Raw genomic sequence first — 25,479 nt, 5'->3', positions numbered from 1 at the left:
ACCTTCATGCTCTACTTTGAACTCGGGCATACCTGTCACCATCTGTCTTACATAGTGTAGAGCCTTATAATGAAGATGGGAAAACCTTCGGTGCCATAGTTCAGATTGTAGAGGTGTGTCGCAAGATATGGCTCCCAATGGACTTCCTCCAACTTGATACAAAGTGTCAACCCTGAACCCAAGAGTAAAAGCATCTTTAAAATTTCTTTTCCAAACACGTACCTTTCCATCGATGAATGTCACCTTGTATCCTTTGTCTTCCATTGCTGAAATGGACACTAGGTTCTTCTTGAGATTAGGTACATATAGTACCTCTTGTAAATGAATAGTGTTACCTTGATTCAATTGAAGGGTAACATTCCCTACTCCCTTCACGGGATAGGTGGCATCGTCTCCAAGGATAATCTCCAAGTTTGTCTCCTTCTCTATCAGATTAGAGAGAGCTTCCTTGTATCCGGTGAAGTGCCTTGAGGCACCACTATCAATTAGCCAATTCCCCAAAGTGTCTGGTGGAGAGGTAGTGGAGAGGGCTGATATAAGATAGTAATCCTTTTGCTTATTGTTAACAACATTTGATTCTTCATACATGGAGTTCCTTGCTTTCTTGGAGAGTCGACCATTTCCTTGATGTCCCACATTCCTTTTTCCTTTGCCATTGTACCTGCCATTCCTTTGATCATTGTGGTTGAAGTTGCCCCTAGAATGATTGTGATCATCATCATGTGATGTGTCCCTTCTATTTGGACACTCCCTTGCATAGTGGCCAAACTTATTGCAAACAAAGCACCTGTCCTTCCTTCCTCCCTTAGATCCAAGCTTTCCATTGGAATGACCTTTAGACCCTGCATTATTTCACCTTTTGGCATGAGCGGAGAATGCAGTGGGGTTGCTTCTATTAGAAGGCATTTCTTGCTCCACCATTCTTGTTTCTTCTTGAATGCACCTCGACATGAATTCTTCAAACCCTGGAATTCGATCATTATTGAGAATAGTGGTTCTAGATATATACCACTCGGGTGGGAGCCCTCCAAGGGTAGTGATAGTAATTTCCCTTGTCAAGAATGACCTCTTCAATTGAAAGTAGATCATTCTTGATCTCAGTGATCCTTAAGAAGTAGGATTGAATATCCTTGTCTTTGCCCTTCTGAATACCCTTCAACTTCTTTTTGAGAGATAAAATTTGATTAGCATCACTAACCTTGAACACGCTGATGAACCTGTCGTAGATCTCCTTGGAGGTCTTCAATTCGGAGATGTAGGCCACCAGACACTTGTCAATGGAATCTATGATAATCTTCTTTGCTTTGACTTCAGCCCTATTGTAGTTGGTCTTCGCAGCAACCGGTGCATTTGAAGGAGGCTCAGGGATTTTACCCTTCACATAATCCAACACTTCTTGTTCTTCCAAGGTCTAATCAAGAGGCATCTTCCATCCATGATAGTTAGATTTTTCACGGAGCTTGTCTTCACCTCAGTTCCGATACTATGTTAATTTAGGTAACAATGGTATGTTCTATGCTTTAGAGCAATTTTACGTCAATTTCTTTATTAGCCCAATATCAATATCCAGTTTAGCAATCACATCAACATGATAGTAAAATGCAGATAGAACTTAAACATAAACAGTAGAAGACAAGCCAAGACAAGACGACACAACATGTGGCACCAGCCAGGGACAAACCCCAATGTGGGGAAACCCTTGATCAATTCTTCTTATATTCTTCAATAGTTCAGTAGAGAGAGAGATAGTACAATTTACAAATTTGATAATTTATGACGGTAGCAAAAAGCCCTAACTAGAAAAGTCAACGTTGGTCAATAGGGCATAATTCTTCCCCTATTTAGCTTTGTCAAAACTAGTCAACTTCGGCCTCCAACAGCAAGTGTAATCAGCCCAAAACAGTCCGAAAAAGTCCAGTCAAAACTAGTCAACAAAAGTCAACTTTGCGGCCAACCCTAGGACAGTTAACGCTGGTCAAAGGAGAGGTCAGATTGCCTCGATTTTAGTGCCCAGATCTGTGCCCTGCTAGGACAAAAATACCTTACCCAAACCGAAGTCAAAACAGGTCAACGCTTGAGGTCAACGCAGTGAAACAACCTCCCTGCAACTCGGTCAACGTTGATCAACACAGTCAACAAAAATTTGCCCTCCTTTCCTTCGCACGTGTGAGAGAAGAATGCCCAAAAATGTGTACCCAATCACAAGAGGAGAGAGGGAGATGTGAGATGAGATGATGATGAAAATGACTTGAGGTCTCCTTTTATATGCAACGTTGAGGATGAGTTGGGGGTTTGAATGCTTATTTTGCTTGCTAGCCGACCTTGACAATTTGTCCATAATATAAATAAATTCATATCTTTATTTGTACATGTCAGAATCGGATGATCTTTAGATCAATCCTACACCTCTCGGAGAGAGGAATCCAAGAAAAATATCAGTTGTCATAAATAAGATGACCCATGTGGAGTTTGGCCCTAGTTGCCAATTTTAAGAGATGGACCCCTCTAGAACCTTCTATTTTATTATTATTTTAATCATGGAGCACTTTTCCCGCTTTTATTTTAATTAAATATTCTTTTTAATGCAGGAAAATTGTAAATTGGCCACCATGTCTCCTCAGCTCACTGAAACTCACATCTAACCATCCCATCATGTAGATCTTCTTGTTTTCAGTTCCAATGAGCTATTACACTAAGGTGTTCTGTCAAGTATTCCTCCTGAATGCCACCTTAAGTGTAATTAATTGAGTCAGGCTCAATAATAACTTTGTTTTCTGAAAGTTGTTGGAATGCGTCAGAATGAAAGGCAAACAATGTAAATGAGGGAGTATACCAAGCGAATGCCATCGAACCTCATATAAACTCCTCAAAACCCCTCCAAAATGTTGATTTTGGGTAGCATTGGATGTGCTCTAGCTCTGAAATTTTGTGGAGGGGCTAGAATACATGAGATCTCTAGAACCTAGAAATCGTTTGGAGAAATTCCACCCGGATGAGGAGTTATTAAAATAATTAATATTTTTAATGGGTTCCTAAGTCTAAACTTAGGAAAATAAAAATATTAATGGGTATTAATGAGAATATGGGTGAATCAAGTCTGTTTTAATCTTAGCTGTTGATTAGGGACTTAATCTCTGTCGTTGATTCATCAACAAGAAAAGTATAGGAGGAGGCTTGAGGGCCAGTTGGAGATACACTTGAGAGATAAGTCAGTGCAATTTTTCTAGGGTGAGGTTTGTTGAGAAAATCGAACAAGTGATCTGTTGCAGTGAGGGGTAGTAGCAGAGAGTTGGATCGGAAGGGAGTTCCGAGCCAACGAGTACCAGGCAGAGAGGCAGCAATAGCATCAGAGAGGCAGCGTTGTGGCCTATGCAGCCCAGGAAGGGGCTCACGCAGAGCTGACGCAGGTCAAGAGGGTTCTTGCAGTGGTAGTGCGAGATAATTGAGGGAAGTTCGAGATTTTGCTGGGAGTTCGATTTCTGAGCCAGGAGGGCTTAAGTCGAAACTTCTGAGGTCAAATCGATCCAGCAGAGAAGTGACATAGTCTCCCAGAGGCAAGACGCTGGCCCACACAGAGCAGATTGTGCTGGGATTTTCGTAGTGCTTGCTGGAGTAAGCCATTTAGTGGATTAGTTAAGACTTGGAGAACGAGGTAAACCCTCGTATGTATTTCTTGCTGCCGTAATATCTCTGAAAGGTTAGCGGTGTGAGAGGCAACCTATTGTACTCAGATTGTGCTTACTTAATAATACAAACCCTATATATGCTGCACCGGTTTTCCCGAATTGAGTTTTTCCAGGGACGATTGTCCAAAAATAACGGTGTCCCTTTTGTATTTGTCTCGTTCTAATTTAGTTCATGATCTGTATGTATGTGTAGTTTGTAATAGTGTTTTCATTGCTATTTAAATTATTAAATAAATTGTTGAATGTAAAAACAAGTAGGAGATGATAAACCAATGATTGCAGTAGGATTTTTGATTTGTAGATTCAGAAATTTTCACACAAAAGTCCCTGGGCCCTATGATGACACCAACTTGCACCTATGACTTGTCTGCCCCCAACTCTGAAAATCCATCCTAACCATGTCATAAGGAACACCAGAAAAAGGAACATTACATCAGCAAACTCATTGCAGAAATGCTTTGTAATTTCCTCAGGTGGATCTTCAAAGGAATCCCTGCAAGACTTATAAAACATATCTTGAGCAACAACAGGAAAAATTTGTCTCACCCAATGTTGCAAGAAGCGGAAGCGTTTTTTGGAAGCGGGGACGCCGAAGCGTCATTTTCCAAAAATCTAGGAAGCGAAGCGTCCGCGGAAGCGTCTGCTATATATATATTTATATTTTTTTGCATTTATACTCAAAACAAACATCCCAAATACCAAATTAATTGTAGAAGACATGAAAACATGCATATTTTTGCATAAATCAAGATAGATATAACATCCATTGTACATTAATGATTAATTATTCGAGCATCAACCATTTAGATGCATCAACCATCTAGAATCTAGATTCTTCTCCTTTTGTCTAGCCTTTGCCTCTACCTCGATTGTCTAGGGATATTAGTCAACATTTCCCAATTTTGATCAAACTACCTAATTCAAGACTTAAAATATGGTAGAAAAAGCTTAACATGCTTGATCGATGATTTTGACTTGATTGAAAGGTAATTTTTTGCTAAGGGCGTGCCGTGTGACAAAGGAGTTCAACAATAACACCACCAACACTAGGGTACATATAGGGCTTGGTGCTCTTGATTAAATGCTAATCGCATACCTTCATACTTGATATAATCTAATGAAATGCCACAATCCCATTGATCCTGAATTCCTGAAAACTGTTAAGTCTGCTGAATTTTGAATAGGATATGAAATTCTATTTTCTCCATATGAAGTCCAATGAGGTTGGAACGACTCTCAAACATCCTGAGTCATTTCATGGTAATGTTAAAAATTTAAGTAAAAGGATGAAAATGAAAAATAAAGGAGAATGTCACTTTTACTTTAAGAATTTAACATTACCATGAGGGAGCATCTGCTATATTTATATTTTTTTTGCCTTCATTCGTCACCCTAACCCAAGGTGGACCCACCCCCAACAAGCAAACTCACCTAAAATTAAAAAAAAAAATTGAAAAAAAATGATTTTCTAAACGCTTTTCCGGAAGCTTTTCTGGAAGCGTACGGAAGCGTCGGGAAGCGTACGCTTCCTCCTCCGAAGCGCCACGCTTCCGATGCTCGAAGCGCCGTACAAAGCGCGCTTCGGCGCTTCGGAAGCGGCGCTTCCATACAACGCTTCCAAATTTCCAGGAAGCGTCTAAAAATGCCGAAGCGGCGCGCTTTCGGCCAAGCTTCCTAGGCGCTTCCGTACGGGACGCGCTTCGGGGCTTGGAACCGTGGGGGGGGGGGGCGCTTCGTGCAACACTGGTCTCACCATCAATGGAGGCCTCAACGATCCCCTACATGTCAACCCCAAAGTGAGCTACATCAACCTCTGCCCTGATCTTGCTCATCACGAAATGGAGTGACCTGTCAGCGATTAGAATCCTTAGATCCCATAACCAGATCCACTGCGGCATAGTCCTGACGACTACCGAATCCACCTATCCCACGTCTCTGCTCCCTGCATGAAATCAATATATAGATTCCACGTATAATGAATCAATCTGGTGCATGCAAAACTGCCCTATGCCTGCCATACCACACCGCGAGCTTTTCTATCCTGTCTCCCGAAAGTGCACTCCAATACTGCTTGGAGCCTAAACATCTGCGTATAAATGAGGTCTGCTATCCAATGCACCTCATGCTCATATAATGCCTCAAACTGTCTCGCCGAAATTGCATCATGCAATTTCCTCACAATCACCTCCCCAAGTGTGAGCCCAAGGGTTGAACATATGCTACCTCGACAGTAAACCATGCCATCCCTAAGTTTATATCTGTCAGCTCATGCACCCACCAAATGTCTCAACTTGAGAGTCTCCCTCCTGCCCATGACACATTGTGTCTCATCCAACTGCCTAGGTGAGCCTCCCATGTCTTGATGCCTATACTGAGAGCATCAAGGGACAAGAACCAAACAATCTGCGTTTGTAAGCAATCCTGGAGAGTGATGGGTGGGGTAGGTCACCAACGGTTTGATCAAGAGTCTGCAAGGATACTGAAGAGTAATCCTATGGATGTCCCTCTCTCCACCTCGAATCTACTAATAACCCAATCGAAGATCTATCTTTGTTGAACATGGCATCCATTGATGCTCAACAATGTCCTCATTGATATTGGGTGAGCTGCACCCAAAGGTACGCTTAATCTGCTCGTCCATAAGTCTCCTTAGAGGCAACGCTCCAAGAGCCTGTTGTGTCGCACCATATGCCACTGCATACCACCAAGTATCCCCGTACTCCTCAGCATGCCACTGTACACTGCGACCTGTCCCTATACACCACTAGATTCCCCTACTTGTTGCTGTATCACCCTGTACCATCGGGTGTCCCATATGCACCAATGCATCTATCACTCCACTAACAAACCCAATGTGGTGTGAGTCACTCCCCCTACTCCATGGTGTAAATCCATGCACCATGGCACACCGCCATGCACCTCCGTGCTCAGCTGCAAACCACTGCTCAATGTTGTGCTCCTACACACCACTGGATGCCATGATCTAAAGATGAGACAATATGCATTGACCCGCACCCTACCGGTATCGCCACCTCCACTGTCGCATCACCATACCCTCTGATGCATGGTCCTCATCTCCAAATCCTCCCTGAGAGACACGAGAGGTGAATCGCCCTATGTACCAATGGCGATACCACCACTGTGTTGCTCCTCCATGACAACTGTGCCCCACAAAACTGGGGATAACCCTTGGCCCCATACAAGGCACTATTTGGTGGCCTACCAGAGGTGAATCGCCTTATGTACCAATGGCAATACCACCACTGTGTTGCTCCTCCGTGACAACTGTACCCCACATAACTGGGGATAACCCTTGGCCACATACAAGGCACTGTTTGGTGGCCTACCAATGCCACCTCCTCCGACATACCCTTGCCAGAGTATGTTGATCATCCTGTGATCCCATGTATGACCAAAGCACTAGGACAACTCGGGAGTTTACCTACTCCCCTACCAATCCAACCTACCACTAACGTTGTTGGAGATCTAAAAGTGTGTGGACTCCCGGTCGCTAGACCCATCACACTGTTAATACCCTTATTAACCAAACCCATGCTATGTTGGGGATTCTCACCTGGATCCCAACAACAAGATGGTCCTTGGACTCCTCTAGTAACCCACGGCCCTTGCTGGACTATGCTCCCAACCATGGATATACCCAGGTACCTAGCCGACTCTACCAGATACCAACTCAATATCTCATGCCATCGAACTCTAAGAGAGGAGTCAAATGCATGAACTCCCGTACACAGAACAAACCCTCCATCTTGCGAATGTCGCACCTTGTGTTGCTCATATTGCCTTGTCTTGTTGGTCTGGTCAACACCTATAATCTGTCTAGGTGATGTGGCCTCTCTCACCAACGTGCTGATGCAACGACACAATGCTGCAAGCCCCATTGATGTATGCTTGAAGAGGGCTGTTATGGCACTCCAACGCACACCCCTCTAGCTGCATCATTAGGGACGTCAACTGTTCCCCAACACATGTTAGCTTGGCCACTGACTTGGCACAAACAACTCTCATATCCTCCAACTCACCATTTCGCTATAGAATGGTCTCCTTGATTGTCTGGACCTTCTTTCCCAATGCTAGAAGGCAGACATGGAGCTGATGAAACTACTGTGGGCGGCTAACATCTGTAAACTCGGTCACAACTCTGGGTACCTCTGTGTCTCTTGGCACCTCATCAATGGGTGTATGCTCAACTGTCTCCACCAATGTGTCAATTGGGGCTACCAAAGGAAACTCCAACAAGGGTGACTCCTGTGTCACACTAGGTGTATCTACGTGCTCCTCCTGCATGCCATTAGCCTCATGCTCAACTAGCTAGAATGTATCTAGATGAATTCCCTCCTCAATGGGTATGTCTCCTCTTATCTTGTCACTATCTTCACCTTCAATCTTTGTTTTTGCAGCCTTGACATTGGCATTTTGTTCAACAATTATGCTTTCCTCATTTTCTTCACCTGCAAGTCTGCAACTGTTTTTTCTTCTTGCTTGCCTTGCTGATGCCCATTCTTCGAACAACTCCACTAGTCTTGCGAAATTCCTATTATAATTTTCAAATTTCACAAGGAATTTCTCTTGTTGGGACATCTTCGTGCACAAGACAATTTGGAGATTAATGTTGGAATAGAGTTTCAGTCTTTGGAATTTTCGCCCAACAATAACATCTTTGGCATTACCATGATTTAGACTCACAGTTGGCCAAAATCATGCTCTGATACCACTGTAATATTCCTAACTAGGAAATATAAGTGAATATCAAATACATGTGCTAAGCTACAACAAATAAACTCTAATGCACACAAGCTATAAACAGTAAACATGGAAAATGGGACCAAATAGCTGAGCCATTGTATTATTTTATAAAATATAAATACATCAATGATAGAAATGGAACCTGGGTTTGCTACTGCAAGCTATAGCGAAAACCAAAGTGTCCATACGATGCTTTATGTGCTGGAAAGTGCCCTTGAAGAAACTGCGCCCTGCTATTGGGAAATGACCCTGAGTTTCACACCTCAAAAGTACTCAAAAAATTATGGCAAATTAATTGAAGCCTTCTCACAAGAAACCTAGAATAACCCAGAAAAATACCATGGACCCCAGTGCTAGAAATGACTTCCCCAAAATTTGTGCACTGCCCAAAAAATTACCACTGCTACTTCTTGAATAGAACTAGGGTTTCCACCCTCTAAACTACTTAGAAATATTTGTAAAATTAACCCTGGATTCCTCTCAATACACCCACAAAAATCCAAAAAGGGTTTGCGCTGAATCCACGGCCCCTAGTGACCCCCGACAAGTGGGAATTGCCTAATCTAGCCAGAAAATGCTCCACAGTATTGATACTACTGAATTATGCCCAAATCCAACACGAGAAATTTCTCCCAACTCTGGTTAAATTCTCCACTGAGAATTACCTCCTAACTCCAAACCTTATCCCTCTTGACTCCACTTCTCTAAACCCCTACACAACACTTGGTCAATAGCTTTTGCGTCCTTGCCAAAAGATAGAAAAATTGACCCAAGTAATAGCCTCCAATCTAACCCGACGAATCGCTGTCCAGACTCCGGTTTAGCAATAAGAAAATTCCCTGCAAAAACACAGAGCCTCTAACCCATGCTTGCTCCCACAATGTGCTCCACGAAAATACCTCTGCACCCAAGAAATGCGCACTTCTTTGTAAACTCTTACAATGATGTCTAATGGAAGCTCTCAATTGAGCTCCCCAAATTGCCTCACTAGGGAGACACTCAAGGTTCTCTGAAATGAGAGTGGAATTCGAAAATTCCTTGTGCTAAACAACACTAGTTGTCTTGGCTAAGCAGCTCAAGAGAACTAGTGTTGAATTGTAAAATGAACAAAAGATCCCCAAATGAGGGCCTCCATGCTCTATTTATAATTGTTGGCCCTCTCCTCCTTGGTGGCCCCCACTCTACACTAGTTTGCACCATTTCTCTTTCTCTCTCCTCCAGGAAGTGCGAATTGCTCCATTGGGTCGAATCCTTCTCTTCTGGCCCCCACGTTCAACTAGAGCTGTAATTTTCCATTTCTCCTAAGTCCCATATGCCAAAAATGTCTCCAATGCCCAAATTACAAAATTGTGCTATGCTTAGCACCTCCCCAATAAACTCTGTTAATCCCCTCAAATGAAAAATCAAAATTAGGGATATTACAATTATGATACCACCTTGGCCCTCCATCATTGCCTGTGTGTAAGAGTTCATGCTGTGCTATGCCCCGGCTAAGAATATCCTCCTAAGAGTCATCCCATCAATAGAGTACTAACTCATAATATCTTGCCAATCCATCCTATGGGAAGGATCAAATGCAAATGCACATGGAACAAGTCCATTATGCCCATGTTGCTCTGTGATCAACTCATACCGCTCCACCCGATCAACCAATAAACCCAGTCGGAAAACCTTGCCGATTTCTCTTAAAAGGACAAAGGTGGGCAAACAATGTTGCAAGCCCTGTCTATATACTCCTAGAGAGTGTTGCTTTGTATCTCCAAGCTATACTCCTCTTGTCGCCTTGCTAGGAACCTTAGCGGTTCCCCAATGCTAGATAACTTTTCCGTTGACTTGACACACTTCATTCGAAACTCCTCAATGTGACTATTCTGTTGCAAGATGGTGCCTCAGACTGTTTGGATCTTCTGCTTCAACATCATAAGATCTAACTTGAAATGCTCAATCTTCTGCTGGTAGCTATCATCTTAAGGAGCTATAGCCCTGCTGGTTGCTTTTGCATCCATCTGCATCTCATCAATGGTTGGCCCCAAAGATGGATGCACAACTACCTCGAACACTGCTCCAACTTGAGCCTTCTACTGGCTCTCCAAAGATGGCCCAATATGCATACTATGCATATCATCCTCCTCATGTCGTTGCACCTTTGAATGTTCTTCATGTTGGATCACCACCAATGGCTCATCTCTCAAATCTTCCCGAGTGTCTTCTCCTTCGTCTTCTTTGCTCATGGGGACAATTTGCTGCTCATCCTTTAAACATAGATGCATATTAGGGCTGTTGTCAACTTCTCCACACTATTGCTCATGCTCCTTAGAGGTATACCCGTGAAAATCAATGGACTCAACTATAAAAGAAGAATCCTCATCAGAAGGGTTGGAAATAATCTCCTCTTGATCCACCTTCGTCATCTTCTCTGTATCACTCAAGCATGAGTGGTTAGGCCCCCATGGTCTCTTGTAGATAAAGCAAAGACCTTTCCTCCTTAGCTCATTCTTGCTACCGGTTTGAATCTTTGGATCCTTGTCGTCTTCATTTGAGTGGGTAGATTCACAAACTTGCATTTTCCTTAGCTCCTCCTTGGTCAACTGTTCTTTGAATAGTCCCATATTTTGCTCAACCAACCTTTTTGTTAATTCATGAGCAATAAGTGAGACAATTTGCTCCTTCCTCCAAATGGCCAACAATCTGGACTGCAACAGCTTGTAGATGGCCTCATGATCACCCAAAACTCCAATCATGATCTCTAAGATCTTGAGCCTCTTTCCAAAGGTAGGATTCACGATGTCATGCAATCCCAAAAAACTTTCTTCTATTAGCTGGAAAACATCCCTCATAATGTCATCATTGTAAGGGAGCATAGGTGAAGTTATTCTGATAATCTCACTGAGACAAGAGGCAACTGTAAGTCTGATGCCTTCACAGGTGTGCTCTAAGAATCTTTGTTGGATCAAGGCAAGCATTGTTTGTTTGAGTTCCCAATTTAGGACCCCCCTCAAATCTGACTGGCTCACCTTAGAGTGATGTGAGTCCAGTTTCCATATGAGGGAGGGCTTTTTCAGTCACCTTCATATTCTTCAAGTTTGATCCAAGTGCATAAAGACAATTTCCTACCATCTGTTCTTTCTGCAAGTCCCTTATTTGCTCCAACTATAGGATATCGTGGATCCTCTTTGAAAAAGGTTTGCTGTTTGGTTTTCTTCTTGGGCCCAAGGAAGCATTGCGACCCAAAAAACTAGCTACCCCTAGGTTATTAAGGGCATTTATGAAGGTCTTGTCCCAGTCATCCATAGTGACAAAACTCTGCTTATGACATCAAGCTGGCAATGGGCTATGACTGATAACTCATGACAAATACATGCTCAGCAGCAGTATATGACTTGATTCCATTTGTTACTTAGCATAGGACACATACAAACGGTAACAATACACCCTTCTACAACAATAAGCACAACTGACTCAAGACATACACTACTGGACAACACATTCTCATTTACATGCCTAATTCAGCCACACATCAGACTCTATAACACTTCTGACTCAAAATCTCATGACAGAATCAACACCTTACAACAACATATATATACTCAACTGACATGACCCTAGTGGCACCTTTGTAAACCCTAGCAGTGATGGTACCTCTTACAACAACAATAGTACATAAGTTACAAACCGGTTGGCATAAAGACTCAATCCACAACTTCAATTCTCAACTCTTACAAACCAAATTCCTCACACTCAACAATACATCCTAGATAGCAACATATAATGACCCTCTCGACAACTCATGACTCACAAACACTCAACAACAGTATACATCAATGTATCTCTGCAACCATAATACATTGACCTCTCACATGCTTATCCCTCATAGAATCATGTACTCTGTCTGACCAACTCTCTCAACTTCTCACCATACACCGTCAAACTCTCGTAGCGGCATACAACACCTACTCAATTCATCAAGCCATTACATTCTAATAGAAGTATACACAAGGCCATCAACATTACCATATATGACAAAACCCTGCCCAACAGTATGCTAATTACAATAACAACAAATACATGTCATGGCATCTCTCAATCTCATACATAGATCTCTCTCTCTGTTCATACATCAACCACAACATACATACAAACAACTGCATCATACTCTCATCAATCCCTAGATATGACAACAATATAATACCCCTTTTTTTCTGCAATGTTCATTGACCAACACAAGCAACACTACTTCAATCCCTGCAGGACAATGTTAGTCACAACAAACATACTCTCACAATGCTATGACAATCCCTGCAACAATGAACAATCCTCTGCCTAAATTCTGTTTCTGCAACCACAGTAAGTGTCATGCTTTGCCTCAGACCACCAAACACACTCTGACAGATCATCAACAGTCAAAACATATTGAAAAAATTATTCCATACTCTGACAGCTCTTTAAACAGATGTTCTGGGTTCTGATCTCTGTTTCACTTCAATGCAGAGTTTGACTTTCAATCTCTTTTCTCCAATGCTCAGCTCCACACAACACATGCTGATCAATTAGTTCTGAACGCACACACATAGGTGCCTATCTTGGCTCACATTGCAGCCCTTATACAATTGAACCAACCAGTTGCACTCCATCGCACTTTGATCAGCGAAACAACGCACAACAAAAAATAATCTTGATCCAATGCCACAACCATCCACATTTTACATCTGATTCACACATTTTCAAACTTTCTCGTGATTTTTCATTCGCTTAGCATTCACGATCTCCCACAAATTTACTAGTGATCTATCCTTTGTCTCCATACTGTTTGCATGCACTTGATCACATCAATCGCACTACGTTCTTATATGCCATCACTATGCGTCTAATCGCACTGGTGATCTGCTACACAAGGTACAATTCGATCTTGGCAAATGACACGAAGGACTTGGCCAAAAGAATAATCATGTCGTAAGCATCAACGTACTGATCCTTTATGTAAACAAAAATCACCCAATCGAACCATGCATGCTCGATTCTGCTATAGGTGACACGCACCATGTGGCTGCGTTAAATACAAATTGCCGTGTACCTTCCTCGGACTCTACAGGGAGATTCCATCTTGTCTCTCACTTGGACTCCGCACACAAAATCCAAATCGCATGAAGATCAGGGAGTTAGCACATGACCAAGACAAAAACTGGAATGGAAAATACACAGGGTATACTAGTTCAGATTGCTCTGCTACAGGAGATACACAAAGAAACATTAAACTCATTCCTTCGCTCCAATCGAACAGGCATAATTCACTCAACGAGGGACATTTGGCCTCATTGATTCAGACTCCTGAAGATAATTTGGGTCTGGGACTCCTTTAGAGTATGAAGATCACACAAGCTTGAAGATTATGGTGATGAAATCTAGAACCTTCTTGGAGTATCCCTGAAGATTAAACCTTCGCAAGTCTGTGGGAAAAATCTCAGTCCAAACAACAGTGATCTCAACTTCAAGGATTCGGCCTCCTGCAATGATAAATTGACCCTCATCAAAGCAATTCGTTTTCAGTAATAAATCAGGAAGACTATGGCTCTGAATCAACTTGTTCTGAAGATAAGCTCGGTCTCTGCTCCAACAAATAGTTGCAGCAATATTAATGGCCTCAACAGCTATAATTATCGTCAAAAGGAAATAACCCACAAACTTAGTTCAAAATTAATCTGCAATAAACCCTCAGGCTGGCAGGAAAACCGGCTTTGATACCATTGTAGTATCCCATTTATAAATTTTACAGAATATTGCTTCATAAAATTATGCCATTGATTCAAAGAACGAATTACACAAATTGAACCATAAAATCCACGGCAAAAATAACAAACATAAACTGTGATTCATAATATACAAGAGAAAACATGCAGCGACTCCCAGCTTTATTTATATTCATATAAAACAAATTACAATAATAGGAGGATAGCTGAGATGGGATCCTCCAAACTGGATCTAGCAGCTACAATAACGGATCTGGCCTCCCAAACTGAACTGCAACTGATAAGCACCCCTGTGAATTCTAGATGAATTCACCTAGGGATGAGGTGGGTTTTCTCCCACTCTCTCCGAATCACTGAAGGGTTTTCGTCTTGGGGCTAATGTAGTTTGTAGCTAAGAACTTGGTTCTCGAACCCTCAACAAAGACAAATTCACAAATCCAAGATGTCTAAAATGATCGACCTCTCCTTTTATAGATTTGATGGATCCCTCTCCAACCTTCTAGAAGCCTTTATTTTATTTTCCCACTCTAGAAGCTTCTCCTCTTATCCCCTTTCTTAAGTGACTTTTATTTTAGTCCCTTGGCCTTTTTCTCCATTTAGCACTTTTTCCCTTCTTTTATTAATTAAAGTGACTAATTAAAGTCACCTTTTAATCTGGGAAAATGGTAAATTGGCCACCATCCTTTCCCTGGTCACTAAAATCCACTTTCACCATCCCATCTTGTAGATCTTCTTGTCCCGGTTCCAATGAGCTATTACACTAAGGTGTTTTATTAAATATTCCTCCCGAAATGACACCTTAAGCATAATTAATTTAAATAGGCTCAATAGTAAGTCCATTTTATGGGAATTATAAGAATGCAGCAGAGCCAAAATCACGCTGTGCGAATGATAGAATATGCCAAGCGAGCACCATTGGATCCCATAAAACTCCTCAAAACCCCTCTAGGACCTCTGATGACGTACACCTGCTCCAATGACCTAGCCATCACATATGTTGGAAATCCATCTTGGCTGTACTATAGAAGAAACTGAAAATGGGGACATTACACTAGAGCTAGGGGGTCATCGTTTTTCAGCTCAAGGTTGAAGAGTTTGACCATCAATTGAACAACCTCCAGTTCTAAGTGTGTCATATAGATCTTTCAACTTCTTCAATGCACCATATGAATTTGTAATTGAAACTATATGGCGACTCACCTCTTTACTTACAAAAGTAGCAATCGGAGCATAGGATTCGCTGTCTTTGTTCTCTCAAATGGCTAGCTCCTTACCTTGATAGGTGCGTTGTCCTCCTCTATTTCAAAAATGTCTTTCCACAACTCTTTAAAAATGAGGGTGTGCTTGATCTTTCTTGACCATTCTTTGTGGTTCTCTTGGCTAGTCAGTGCTACTCCAACTATGGAGATAGCGAATGCATTTTCAACAAAGCTCTCTTTTGATACCTTTCATACAAGGGAAATGGTGGTGTTAAATGTCACATGGTTCCCCTCATACTGAAACCACTTGATAAATGAATGGAGCTAGATAATAGATGGAAAAAAGTGAGACATCATAGACCCATATAGAGACAGCTTGGGGGATGAACATTTATGCATGAATATTGAAAAGATCAACCCAACACTTATTTCTTTATTTGTCATCACATTGCCCATGGCATGAGAAATAGCTACTGATTTGAACAACAACAAAAGCCCATTCTCAATTGGTGCACTTTTTGGCAAACCAAGCAATATCCCACACACACTACTAAAAGAATGACAGACACAAAATAGGGATAAGGGAAGTAGTTATAAATCTTCTTATTCAAAATATTGAAAACAACATTCATCAGATAGCGAACAACGAACTTACCTGCCAGTCACTTCCCACCTTCGGTCCCACCAAGTTGCTATCAATTCGTGATGCTGTCAAGGGAAAACCTTGATGCAGTAAAATGAAAATGGGAGATATCTGCAATGGGCTTTCAGAGATTTTTAGAATGGGAACAACAATTGATTCTTCGTCCAAACAATAATCAATGCAGAGTTTGCTGGACACAATAGGTGAGCCCTGTGAGCAACCTTGCGTTATTGCTCTAATATGGATGGTGCAATGGCAGCCATTTCTGTGCAGCTGGGACGGAAAGAGTGGAGAGAAGTGACGGAAGGTCTAGGACGGAAAGAGTGGAGAGAGGTGAGGGAAGGTTCAGGTGTAGCTGGGACAGAAGAGTTATGAGGCCAAAAAACAGACTGTTCAGGCGCAGGGAAAATGAAGATGTGTGCAGCAAGGAAGCTATCAACCTCAGGACTGTTTACTGGACTGTGTGCTGGGCACCATGAAAAACATATTTTGGCATAGGGACAGGCTTTTGATGGCAAAGGAATTACACTAAGCAACAGAAGTGTCTAAACTTGGCTTTGATACCATGTCAGGCCAAGGTAACTCCCAAAACTCTAATGGATTTCATTTAACCAAGTACTCATGTATATAGAATGATGTCGTGACCTTTGGTTTCAAGTTTCAACTTCCAAGGTCTGATGTCTCTTCCTATTCTATTGTTTCATATTTTCATATTTATAAAATATTTACAATTTCACCCAATCCCTAAGGATTAGGTGCCTAACACCTTTGAAGATCAAACTTTAGATATTTTCACCAAACCATTAGGCAAAATAAAATTGACCACGATCAAAGATGAACGTGGCATTTGTAAAAATAAACTTCAGGATTAAAGGGGGCATTGTTAACCTAATAATCCTAAAATTGATTTAGGTAGGTATTTTTCCTAGAATAATAAAGTTAGAAGTTATGTATTCCTAGAAGATAGATTGGCCTTGTCACATCCTCGTGATAGTGTTCATCCACCAGTTGTTGGTCAAGGACACATGGCATATTGAGATAAAGCTACAAAGTTCTATATATGCTATGTTTGTCATTGTTCACCTATTATGTAATTATTTTTCTTGATTAATAGAATTGTGTATCTGAGGACACTTGCTGAAATTAACACGAGTGGAGTTCGAGGCCCATCCTTCATGTCTTGAGGCCATTTTTGTTAGGATATTCTGACACATAGGAAATAGTTAAGTATAACTTGGTCTAGTATAGAGTTAGGTAAAGTGTGTTTCTTTACTATGTACATTTTGTAACTTACAATCCGACGGTCACGATATGTAGTGATCCGACGGTTCATTCTCTCCTCAGTATTATCGACACTTGATCCGTGGCGTAACACCCGATTGGTCCATGATCTCTATTTAAAGAGCATGGAGGGTCATTTGTAGGTTAACCGTCCATGAGAGAAGCTTATGTAAATTTTCATTCTTTTATTAATAAATTGCCTGAAGTGGCCGCGTTGGCTCAGGCCGTGGACTGTTTCCCTCTTTGAGGGTTTTAACCACGTCAAAAATGCTGGTGTATTGATCTGCGATCTGTTTGTGAGCGGTGTCCTTTGGTGTTCTGTCTGAGGAACTTACCCTGTAAATTCCTACATGGTATCAGAGCTATTTGAGGGCCGCGTCCGTTGGTGATCCAAATCTGAAGCCGGTAGAACTGCATCCGACTACCGTTTCCTAGATCTACTGTTTCTGACTGCTTTCGGGCCGAGAGGACTGCTCTGTTGTGTTGGGAGCATCTGTTCCAGTGAGGAACCCCTTTCGTTTCACGCGAAAAGGTTTCCGGTAGCCCTAGCTGTGTCATTTTTAAGATCTGGAGGTATACAATGTTTATTTGCAGTTTACAGTTATTTTCTCTTTGTTTATTTCGGTTTCGGTTTATTTAGCTTTTTTTTATTACCGGATCTATACCTTTCATTTCTGCGTATGCTCTTTGCCCCGCGACTCTGTGCGATCTAGGCAAATCAGAAACAGAAAGGAAGGATTTTTCTCATGCGTATGCTCTTTTCCGCTGCGCCTTAGTGTGATCTTGGAAAATCAGAAACATTGAGGAAAATATTTAGTTTCCGGCTAAAGCTAACTTTGAGCCGTAAGGTTCGATTTTTTTTGTATGTCCGTGTTGGGTTTTGTGTTTTTTGTTTTGTAGGGAAAAAGAGCTTTCTCAAAGCAAGCACGCAACCCAAAGCTTCAACCCCCCTCTCTCTCTCTCTCTCAAACTTTTTGTATAGCTCACTTGGTTCAAAGCTAATTTATGAGAGTAGAGGTCTTGAGTTCAAGTCTCCTTTTTGTTGGAAAGGGGGCGTTTTTTTTCATTTCCGCACATTCCCGCACTTCGTCGGCATCTTCATCAATTTTTTTTCAAAAAGCCATAACTTCTTCATCCGGAAGCCGTTTTCAGAACCGTTTTTTTTGAAACGGCCTAATTTTTCGAGATCTTTCCATTGGAACACTTAGTTTCAGCATCTATAGCTTCAGTTTCTGTTAAAATGGAAAGTCCATGCCAAGTTATTCTTGACAGCACCAACTACTTCCAATGGTGGTCCTACATTGTGGATTTACTTAGAAGTAAAGGTCTCTACAGAATAGCCACAGGCCAAGAAACCAAACCGAAAGATGAAGATAAGGCAGCTAAATGGGAAAATAGGCAAGATCAAGCACGTGGGTTGATAGGGATGTCTATTTCTCCAGATCTTAGATTCCATATTGCAGAACTTGATGCTCCTGATGAAGCAATGAAACAGATTACTAAAGTCTTTGGAATTAAAAATGAACTTAGAGCCCATCAATTTGAAAATGAGTTGCTTACTTTGGACCCCAATAATTTTTCTTGCATTGAAGATTTTTTGTCCAAGTTCAAGACCCTTAGACTTCTCTTGGAAGGTGTTAAGGTTAAGAAAGAAGATAGTAACCTTATCTATTCCATTCTTACTAAGTTGGGACCAGCCCACTCTTTGTTTGTTTTCACCTTCCATTCTACAAGAGAAGCCTTCATTTCTCAAGGACAAGACTACAAGTCCCCTTCCTTTGATTCTTTTTGTGATTCTTTAATAAGAGAACAAGAAAAACTCTTACACCTTGGTCTTCTTAATCTTGGAAACTCTTCTAAGAAAGCATTAGCCGCCCAGCAACAACCAAATCCAAAGAATCCTAAGAAGTTGTATCCTAAAAAGAATGGTCCTAAACCAAACAAGGGTCCTAAGCAATTTCAGCCTCAAAATGAAAAATCATTTCAACAAAATGATAAGACAAATAAAAACAAAGGGAAGAAGACTGATAGACATTGCAACTTTTGTAATCGAGATGGCCACTTAGAATCCAAATGCTTTAAGAAGATGGAAGCCTTGGAAGCCGCAATGAAGAAGCATAACATCCATTTGGAGCACTCTTCAACTTCAACTTCATCTTTAGGAATGGCACTTTATGCATGTGGTTGTCAAGCATCTCGGTCTGGCTATGCACTAAATGTATCTTCTTCTTCTCATTCTCATGAGTGGCTCATTGATTCTGGAGCTTCTTATCACATGGCCGAAAACAAAGCCATGTTTTCTTCTTTAAATGATTGTAACACCAAAAATATATAAGTTGGTGATGATAGATCTCTTAGTGTTGTAGGGACTGGAACTGTTCATATAGACAATGGTCAATTTAATGATGTATTATGTGTTCCAACCTTATCCTGCAACCTTCTATTTGTATATCAGATAACTCATTCAGGTGAAGGTAAAATCGTTGAATTTTCACCTCACGATGTTGTAATCAAGGACCTAAGAGATCCTAGACAAATTTTAGCTACTGGCATTGCTGATGATTCTACAAGGTTGTATAAGTTTCACAACTTTGGGTCATCAAATCTTCCCTCAGTATTTGTTGCTCATAACGATGAAGTGAGCAAACTTTGGCATGAGTGATTTGGTCACTTAAACTATCGCTCTCTTCAGAATCTATGTAAAGAAAATATGGTGACAGGTCTTCCAATGGTATCTTGCAGAGATGGTGTTTGTTCTAGATGTGTACTCGGAAAACATCATCGGGACAGTTTTGAAAAACGTGCCTCTTGGCACGCCTCAGCCCCTTTACAGCTCGTGCATAGTGATTTATGTGGTCCACTTCCAGTTGTTTCATTCTCTCGCTGCAAGTATTTCTTAACTTTCATTGATGATTTCTCCAGACGCACTTGGGTATACTTCTTAAAACTCAAGAGTGAAGTATTTAACATGTTCTTGGCCTTTAAGGCCTTTGTTGGAAAACAATCTGGACATCAAATTCTTAAGCTAAGATCTGATAATGGCGGAGAATATGTTAACAACAAATTCATCAAATTTTGCACCGAGAATGGAATTCAAATGCAACATACTGTTCCATATACTCCACAACAAAATGGTGTAGCTGAAAGGAAGAATCGCACCTTAAAGGAAATGGCTAATTGTATGCTTCAATCTAAAGGACTTAGTCTTAATTATTGAGCAGAAGCAATTAACTGTGCAAATTACATAATAAATCGCACTCCTACTAAGGTTTTAAAGAATATCACTCTAGAAGAAGCATGGAGCTCAACTAAACCAGATGTAAGTCACTTTCGTGTTTTTGGAAGTGAAGCATGGGCCCATATTCCAGATGAGAAACATAAAGCTTTAGAACCTAAGAGTGAAAAATTTATTTTTGTTGGATATTCTGAAGATGTCAAAGGATATAGACTTATTCCACTTAAGTCCAAAAATGTTATCATTAGAAGAGATGTAAAGTTTGCTGAAAATATATCGGCCTACGAGCCTAGTTCGGCAGATGTGCCACCTCTCCCTATCTCTTCTACTTTTGAAAATATTTCTTCTTCAGATGATGAAAGCGAGGATGAAAATCCTCCCCCACCTTCTCAGGATCCTCCTTCAGCTCCTCAGCTTCCAAAATGGGTCCGCGCTACTCGGGATGCAGCAGGTGATCTTGCCGGTGATCCTACAGATCAGCGATGTACACGTTCTCAGTTTGATCGAGCCTCTTCCTTACTGGCTCAAGCTTCAGTGAATTATGATCCTGACACCTTTGCAGAAGCTTCAGGCCATCCAGATTGGGAAGCAGCTATGAATGAAGAATATCATTCATTATTGGCAAATGATACATGGGATCTTGTTCCTCTACCAAAGGGACGAAAAATTGTTAGATGCAAATGGGTTTACAGAACCAAGTATGGACCAAATGGGAAAGTTGATAAACATAAAGCTCGTCTTGTTGCTAAGGGTTTTTCACAAGTTGAAGGCATTGACTATACTGAAACCTTCTTCCCTGTTGCCAAAATGAACTCTATCCGCCTTGTTCTTTCCCTTGCTGCCTCTTTCAAATGGGAAGTCCATCAGATGGATGTTAAATCCGCCTTCTTGCATGGGGACTTGCATGAAGAAATCTATATGGAACAACCTATTGGCTTTATACAAACAGATTCCAACCTTGTATGTCGGCTTAAGAAATCCCTTTATGGTCTCAAGCAAGCTCCTCGAGCTTGGTATGCCAAAATGGATAACTTTCTTTTAGAAAATGGCTTTTCTAGTTGTCATTCTGACAATACTATCTACACCAAGAAAGTGGGCAAGTCTCTTATCATTCTTGTTCTTTATGTTGATGATCTTATCCTGACTGGTAGTGGTCCCAATCTTATAAACCATGTGAAGACTAGCCTTAAAAGGAAGTTTGAAATGACATACTTAGGACACTTACATTATTTTCTTGGTCTTCAAGTCTTGCAATCCAAGGAAGGTCTTTCCCTTTCCCAGTCCAAGTATGCCTGTGATATTCTACGCCATTTTCACAGGGAAGACTGTAAGCCAGCCCCTTCTCCCTTTCAGTCTGGAGTCAAACTTTCAGCCACTTGTACTTCTCCTGAAGTTGATGCTACCTTATACCGTCAACTTGTAGGAAAACTTTTGTATCTAACCCATACTCGTCCTGACCTTTACTTTGCTGTTGGCCTTGTTGCTCAGTTTATGCAAAACCCACGTGAAAGTCATTGGAAAGCAGCTAAAAGAATACTTCGTTATGTTCGAGGTACAGTTCAGTTTGGGATTCATTACAGTGCCGAAGCATCTCCTCAATTGGTTGGTTTCACTGATTCCGATTGGGCTGGTGACCCTGATGATTGGAAGTCTACTGCAGGTTATGTGTTCACTCTTGGTTCAAAACCTATTACATGGGCTTGCAAGAAACAAGGTGCCATTTCTCTTTCTTTAGCAGAAGCAGAATATCGTGGTGCCATAGAAGCTAGTAAGGAAGCCTTGTGGCTTCGTCAGATCCTGTCAGAGTTTGGCTTTCAGCAGCAACATCCGACTACACTTTGGTGTGATAATCAAAGTGCCATTCAACTATGCAAAGATCTAGTCCAACATCAGCGCAGCAAACACATTGAACTGCACATGCACTTCATCAGAAAGCTCATCCACGACCATGTTCTTGAAGTGCAATATTGTTCAACAGATGATCAAGTTGCAGACATCTTTACAAAGGCTCTCACAGAGGCGAAGTTCACTAAACTTCGATTTATGGTTGGAGTTCAAGAAGTTGTCACTAAGGGGGGATAGGCTCTAGTGCCTCCTTCCTTCTCCTATTGTGTCATATTTGTAAATCCTTCAATCCTATCCCAAGTTGTTCTTAAGGGGGGATGTTAGGATATTCCGACACATAGGAAATAGTTAAGTATAACTTGGTCTAGTATAGAGTTAGGTAAAGTGTGTTTCTTTACTATGTACATTTTGTAACTTACAATCCGACGGTCACGATATGTAGTGATCCGATGGTTCATTCTCTCCTCGGTATTATTGACACTTGATCCGTGGCGTAACACCCGATTGGTCCATGATCTCTATTTAAAGAGCATGGAGGGTCATTTGTAGGTTAACCGTCCATGAGAGAAGCTTATGTAAATTTTCATTCTTTTATTAATAAATTGCCTGAAGTGGCCGCGTTGGCTCAGGTCGTGGACTGTTTCCCTCTTTGAGGGTTTTAACCACGTCAAAAGTGCTAGTGTATTGATCTGCGATCTGTTTGTGAGCGGTGTCCTTTGGTGTTCTGTCTAAGGAACTTACCCTGTAAATTCCTACAATTTTTAGACTAGTCTCCTTCCATGACATAGTCTACATTCTTGGGGACTTTACTTTTGGCAGGGATTGGCATCCATATCTTGTACTAGTTCTTCTAAGGCCATTCCCTCGGGAATCCTCCATTGTGTGTTTGTTGTTGGTTTTTTGAAGCTTTGTAATTGCTTTAGTTAGTGGCCATTTTGTTAGACCGAGTTCCCCCTTTCTGGTATATTTTAGACACCACAGATCACCACGTATGGTTTAAACAGGACCTACATATACTAATATATGAAACTACTCTTACTCTCGGGTCATGCCGAGTTAAGTCTGGTATGTTTGGTTTGGAATGCAAGTATATTCTTAGTCAAATCGAGTACTGGGCCTGAATCTCATGTTAGCCTAATAAGACCAAGGTAGTAACAATTGGCAAGAGAAAATATAGAAAGGTTCTAAAAATCTGTGGTGTATCTTGTTCCAAGTCTGCTCTTCTAAATGATAGCTTTGCTTTGCTTTTACATCTGTAAAACTGCCATTAGTTTCTAATCAGGGTACTTTGTTTTACAGTTACTAAGCCCGGTCATACTTATGATCATATAGTGAACACATTTATCCAAAAAAAAATATTTTATTTTGACAGGTATCAATCACTGTTTCTGTTTGAAGTCGATTGGATATGCTGTCATCATCTTTTCTTGATGCTAGCTTTTAAATTGCGTTAGTTATGTAGGTCTCCTACTTTTTTTGAAAAATTGACTTTTGTCCTTTTTTAAAACAATTAAACCGGTATTATAGGATTGTTATTTTGGTTTCGTTGATTGGTTTTGATAAAATGTTACTGCTTTTGCAGCATTTAGTCAGAAGAAGCAATCAAGAAGCTCAAAGCGCAGAACAAGGCAAGCTAGAGCTCTCGAGAATGCAAAGAAGGCACCTAGAAATTTTATGGAGCTCTTACAAGAGGTATGAAGTTATATATGCTTCCTTTATGGTAATTAGTCTCTATAACTACCCTCTTTTTCTCATCGAATAGTCTAGATACCTACCTTCTCTATTTCTCATCATATGTTCCCCTCTCTCTCTCTCTCACGTTCTCACGACACAAATCACATACATGCGAGAATACGTAGGTTGCTTCCATGGACCTTTTACAACCAGAATACCTTGAAGTGATTGCTGAAGTCATATTTCCAAGGTGTATTCATACATAACGAACCACTGAATATGAAATGCTCACAGGGGAAACTTCTTTCAAGTGCAACAACCGGTTGCATTTGTCTAATCCCAGATCGTATTCGTATTTGTTACTGCAGGCAAATTTGGAAGCTTTACCTGCCCATGTACCAACATACTTGCGAGCTGCTGTAGGCCCTCCTAGTTCAACAGCTCGTCGGCATTTCTGTAGTGTTTGTGGCTACCTTGCTTCTTACACATGTGTACAATGCGGAGCTCGTTTTTGCTCATGTCGATGCCAAGTAATACATGGTGATACACGTTGTATGAAGTTTGTTGCTTGATAAACACTTTTGTTGGAGCCTGTGATATGTGGATATGAGTTATTGCTAAACCTGTTAAAGCAGGAGGTAAAATTTGACAAATATAGTATGAAGCCCTTAAATAATGCTTATTCAGATCTTGGTCATAACTAGGCAGACAAATCTCAGAATACATTGTGAGACTGAGTTGTTACATTCAAAATGGGTTGCTCCAATCTTCCTTAGCATTCCGATCAGTCCATTCTTTGATAAAGCCAATAGCCTATCTACCAATTGGAAACATTGAGTGCTTAGAATTTCTCTTGTACGTGGGATATCAAACATATGTTTGATAAAATTTGCTTCTTTTGCTTCTTTAACATTCCAAAGAAGTGGAAAATGATTAAGGGATCGAAAGAACGTTGCAAGAATGGGTTGCAAATAAAACCTTCGATCAAGTCCTACCAACTGTCGTGGCTATATTCTTATTGATTGCCCTTGACGACTTAATGTCCTAAACAGAAATAATTTGTGGGGTTTGTTTTTTTCTACGTATTATCATCCATTTATTAATCCAGTTTTAAAATAGATCTATTTACTTTTTAACATTGATCTATACTCTTTTTTTTAAAATTTAGGTCATTAATATGATACGCATGCTGTGGCACGTTTACATCATCCACTGTAAGGCGTATTAATTTATTTTTCCATGTTACACGTATGCTTTTTAATAAATTATTAATGTGATAAACCTGATTGGCACTGTGAAAGCACATTACATCTTTCAATACAATAATTTTCTTGTGGAGAAAAGACGGGAATCTAGTTGGACATAATATTAAGAATTTAATTACTGTTGTAGGCAACAAATTGCTGGC

General features: G+C 40.9%; 1 protein-coding gene across 2 annotated transcripts in view; it reads left to right on the top strand.

Annotated features, from left to right (window-relative positions):
• The window catches only part of LOC149141470 (SWR1 complex subunit 6-like), a 277,229-nt gene extending 252,022 nt beyond the window's left edge, over window positions 1–25,207 (top strand). For both annotated transcript variants that reach the window (XM_089447232.1, XM_089447231.1), the window contains 2 exons: window positions 23,980–24,089; window positions 24,440–25,207. In XM_089447232.1, coding sequence (XP_089303358.1) covers window positions 23,980–24,089; window positions 24,440–24,643 — 314 coding nt within the window. In that variant the 3' untranslated portion in view covers window positions 24,644–25,207. The remainder of the gene's footprint in view (window positions 1–23,979; window positions 24,090–24,439) is intronic.
• Window positions 25,208–25,479: the final 272 nt, after the last annotated feature.

The sequence above is a fragment of the Pinus tabuliformis genome, chromosome X, assembly GCF_031772625.1.
Source record: "Pinus tabuliformis cultivar Carrire ecotype Pingquan chromosome X, CPIR1, whole genome shotgun sequence".
Classification (NCBI taxonomy): domain Eukaryota; kingdom Viridiplantae; phylum Streptophyta; class Pinopsida; order Pinales; family Pinaceae; genus Pinus; species Pinus tabuliformis.
This window is presented reverse-complemented; position numbering and strand designations above follow the sequence as displayed.